This window comes from Nanorana parkeri, unplaced genomic scaffold, assembly GCF_000935625.1.
Source record: "Nanorana parkeri isolate BGI_ZX_2015 unplaced genomic scaffold, ASM93562v1 scaffold505, whole genome shotgun sequence".
In the NCBI taxonomy this organism is placed as follows: domain Eukaryota; kingdom Metazoa; phylum Chordata; class Amphibia; order Anura; family Dicroglossidae; genus Nanorana; species Nanorana parkeri.
In genome coordinates this window covers 536,916-541,437 of record NW_017306773.1, presented here as the reverse complement: position 1 = coordinate 541,437, position 4,522 = coordinate 536,916, and the positions used below count along the sequence as shown (strand labels likewise).

Sequence of the window (4,522 nt, the reverse complement as noted above, 5' to 3'; positions counted from 1 at the left end):
CCCTCCCCCTCTCCCCACCACCACTCAACTGCCTCATTATAGGGATGCCCCTGATTGCACAAAAAAGCCTCCTAAACCATGACATTACAGTCACTACAGTGAATAAACATTTTTTTCAGATGCATTTTTCGATAATGCGCTGTCCAAATTCAGCTTACAATCTTTTACTAAAATACTGTTTATCTCTATTGAAATTGCAACATCAAGTGTTTTTATAAATGGCTAAGCCATGAAAATCATATTTCCAGTAAAAAAAAAAAAAAATTCCTTTGTATAAACAGGTCCCCATATCAACCTATTGCTGAAATTTTGCTTTGGTTTTAGGTATGATCGAACTAGACATCACGCCTTCATGTTAAAGGGCGACCATCACAAAATAACGTGCCCTCTGGTCATGTATGCACAGTGCTCAGCTCTAGTCAATGCTAATGTAGAAAGGTTTCCTTCTGAAATTTGAACCCGTGTCAGTACTTGTGCCTAAGCCCACTTAGGTGTCAGCTTTTTATGAAAATTGACAGAGAAAAAGAAATATGCTGTTTTCTTTATCGGATAAGAAATGTGCCTGCTTATAATCATAAAAATATAATTGCCCATGAGTTTGTGGACACCTGACCATCACACCTATATGACATTCTTGGACATTCCATTCCATTCCAAAACTATGTCCATTATTATGGAGTTGGACCCCCTTGGTGGCTCTGACAGGCTACACTATTCTGGGAATGATTTCCATAATAGTTTATGGAATTTTGTATCCATACAGCCAAACGAACATTTGTGGTCATGTGCTGATGCTGGTTGAGAAGACCCACAATTGGTATTCCAACTCATTTTACTGGTGTAGGTGAGGTTGAGGACAGAACTATGTGGAAGTTATGTGAGTTCCTCCACATCAAACCATATCTTTATGTACATGGCTTTGTACACAGAGGCACAGTCATACAGGAAAAGAAAATGGCCTTCTCCAAACTGTAACCACAAGGTTGAAAGCATACAATTGTCTAAAACAGCTTTGCATGCCGTAGTGTTCAAAGTACCCTTCAATGGAAGGGATATTTGGATAGATGTCAACATACTTATGGCCTTTTAGTGTGGGATACGTGCAAAGGAAGAGTAGGACTTGGTTCAGGAAACATCTTACATTAAACCATCCTTTGCAAATTTTTTTAAGACTGCCACAGTTTATTTTTTATCATTTTGTTAATCTTTTATCACTGTATAGGACTGAATATCTATCTCTTAGTCTAGTTTACATTGTGTTAATTCATCCTTCTCCCTTTGTGTCCAGATGAAACAAGCACATGTGTCTGCAGAAAAGCTGGGAGCTGCCACGATAAAGGAATCAGCATTTGTGTCCTAGTAAACGACAAGAAGCAAACTCTGAGTGAATGTGAGGCTGGAATCCTTAGATGCCAAGGGCAGGATGTGGAAGTTGTCAGCACGAGTCCCTGTGATGAGTAGAGGAATCTCAGTACAGTGTCATTGCATTTTTGTCCTGCTAAAGAAGACGTCAAAGCAAGTCAGCACTTCAGCCGCTCTACGGCTCCTTCATGCCTACAAATGCCATTGAATTATGATATTGCTTATATGAAATGTAACATCAAATTCAAGCTGTCAGGTCTTTTGTTTGTGTTTGGTAAAACAAATTGAGTTTTTTTTGTACCAGATACAAATAAAACCCTTTCTGTTTAGTATTTGGCTTGTCCCTTAATAATAAGCACAGATTATATCCAGTTTTACAGTAAGCTCTGTCTCTGGTCTCCTGTGTTGCGCTAACTCCCCACAGTATATTATTGAGCGGTAACTTTACACTATGAAATTGGTACTTTGACTTACCCTGGCATGGTTCATTGGCCAGTGAAGCTGTCTATAAAGGAAACATGTCAATTGTAAGGTAGGAGAAACCGGAGGGGCTGGGCTGAAGTTGAATTTGCATATTAAAGGAGTTGTAAAGTCCCAGCATATAATATCCCGTTATAACATCAGCATTGTAATAGGAATACATACTAGAGTTGTTTTTTGATAAAACAATCAAAGCCTACTTGAAAAAAATCCCTTATATGTAGTGCTACCTTACATTTGCTCATCACTTCCAACAACTTCCTTCCATCTCTTTCCCTCCTGTGATGCAATCTCAATTTCTCAAACCATCATAGCCCATAATGCATTGCTCCCAGCAAGCAAGTATAATGTTACATTGCTTAGACACTGAGTTCAAAATGCAGACTCTGTAAGAGTTGTGTCAGTGCATTGAGAAAGTATATTCAGTAAGTGAATTTACAGTACAAACGCATAGATGGATATGGTTATTAGAAGTGGGCTAGAACTTATGAAAATTCAATATAGAAATACTGATTTATTTTTAGTTTTTGACTATAGATACCCTTTAAAACAGGCTGGGTCTTGGTGCTCCCTAGGTGCTCAGGAACAGGGGTTCTCAACCTTTTTACAATTACAGACTCCATTGGATTGTCCAATATGTGTTCATACTCCCTTCACCAGACTGTTGAAATCCTGATAGGTATCGGTATTACTTGTATCGGTATTACTTGAAAAGATGTCAGCAGTTTGATTTCACTTTAAATATGGATAGCTAGGATAAGAAGAAGAACTGGAAAATAAGCATAAGGATCATATCATTTTTTTATATATAAAAACAATGATTTACAAATACTCTAGCAAAAACTAGTTATCTTTATGCTGTTGTGTTTGTCCAATCAAGGCATGGAATTCAGATCCATTTACTGACAATAGTATTTGCATATCATCGGACACATCATGAATTATTAGGCCTACTTGAATTTTAGGCTTAATAATGCAGAAAATCCTGCTTTTGTTTTTTTTTAAGTATTAAGAGATCCAGTCCCATTACCCCATCCTTTGGTAATCAGTCTAGGGGACCTAGGAACAAGCAGAATTAAGCCGAGCATACACATATATACACTGTCTGGCCCCCAAAAAAGTCACCACCTGGATTTAGCTAAGCTAATAGGTCAACACCTTCCATTGAATAATAGGTCCAGATTCAGCAATGTTATGTCCCAAAAAGGTCAGCTGCCTACCTGAATATACTGAATGTTCAGGTTTTTCCATCAATGGATTCTTTTCTTCTCCGATGGCACGGACAATATCCTAAATGACAATGCCATAAGTAATCGGGCTCAGATTGTGAAAGAGCGGTTCAGGGAGCATGAAACATAATTTTCACACATGGATTGGCCACCACAGAGTCCAGCCCCCATTGAGAATTTTTGGGATGTGCTGGAGAAGACTTTACGTTCTCCCATCATCACTACAAGATCTTGGTAAAATACAACACTGGATGGAAATAAATGTTGTAATATTGCATAAGGTTATAAAAATGATGCCACGGCAAATATGTGCCGTAATCAAAGCTAAAGGTGCTCCGACAAAATATTAGGCCCACTTTCCAGCCACAGCGTCCAATGTTGCTGAGAGCTCTTAGCAACCTGTGATGCTCTGGTTGGCATCCCACCCAGCTTCTGGCAACCAGTGATGTCAGTGAGCTGGGTGGGATGCCAGACAAAGGTACCGTGCACCCCTCGTACTGTGCATTTATTTATTTTTTCTAAAAGATGGACTTTGCCTTGAAGGAGAAACCTCCCAAAAGTGGACACTGACACCAAATAAGATGACAGAGATAACAACCCTTTCTTAGGCTCCATTCACACCTGTCACAACCCTTTCTTAGGCTACATTCACACCTGTGCGGCTCATCGCGCATATTCAGCTGTACGGATATGCACGGAGCCGCTCCAAACAAAAAAGACGATGCACCTCAATGTTCATCGTTCACACCATTGCGGGAACCACGCGGCACAAAAACCGTGCGGCCTCTGAAATAATGCAAACGCGATAATACAGCGGATTAGCATATAACAAATTATAGGTCTAGCTTACATATTTCCTAAGTGACTTTATTTATTGGAAGTTAGATTTACTGTAGCCTAGGATTACAAAACATAATAATAATAATAATAGGGTAATAATAATACCATCATATTAAATAAAAGTAATATTTACTGATATTTCAAGTGAAAAGCTGGATGGTATCAACAGATGGCAAGGATAACGCATGCTTATTACTGCTATTCAATAAAAAATAGTCATTAAAGTGTGACTGGCTCAGCACAAGCTGTTTCACGCTAAAAAGCAGCTAATGTGTGTTATCAATCTCAAGATGGAAAATTCTTGTCCTTTCAGTATAGATGTTCTCTGGAAAGCTTTTCCACAAGGCATTTAATTCATTTTTTTGTTAAATGTTTCTTACCCTGTCTGCCTTAAAAAAAAACAGTTACACGTCAGAAAAGGCAATTGGATTTTGTAATGTCAGTGAAAAGGAAGCTTGTTATTAGGTGGAAAAGCCTGAATGTTATCATTGTTAGTTATCAATGTTTCTCGCTGCTCTGCCATTGAGGTGACAAAAAACCCTTGTGGATAAGCAAAAGGCTGCAATAATTATTTAAAGAGACCCTGTTGCTCCAAAGTCTTTAACCCCCCC

The 4,522-nt window shown here is 38.6% G+C and overlaps 1 protein-coding gene across 1 annotated transcript in view; it reads left to right on the top strand.

The window, feature by feature from the left end:
• Positions 1-1,707, top strand: part of C7 (complement C7) — a 44,007-nt gene extending 42,300 nt beyond the window's left edge. The window contains exon 17 of the mRNA XM_018561164.1: positions 1,289-1,707. Coding sequence (XP_018416666.1) covers positions 1,289-1,461 — 173 coding nt within the window. The 3' untranslated portion in view covers positions 1,462-1,707. The remainder of the gene's footprint in view (positions 1-1,288) is intronic.
• The last annotated feature ends 2,815 nt before the right edge of the window (positions 1,708-4,522 follow it).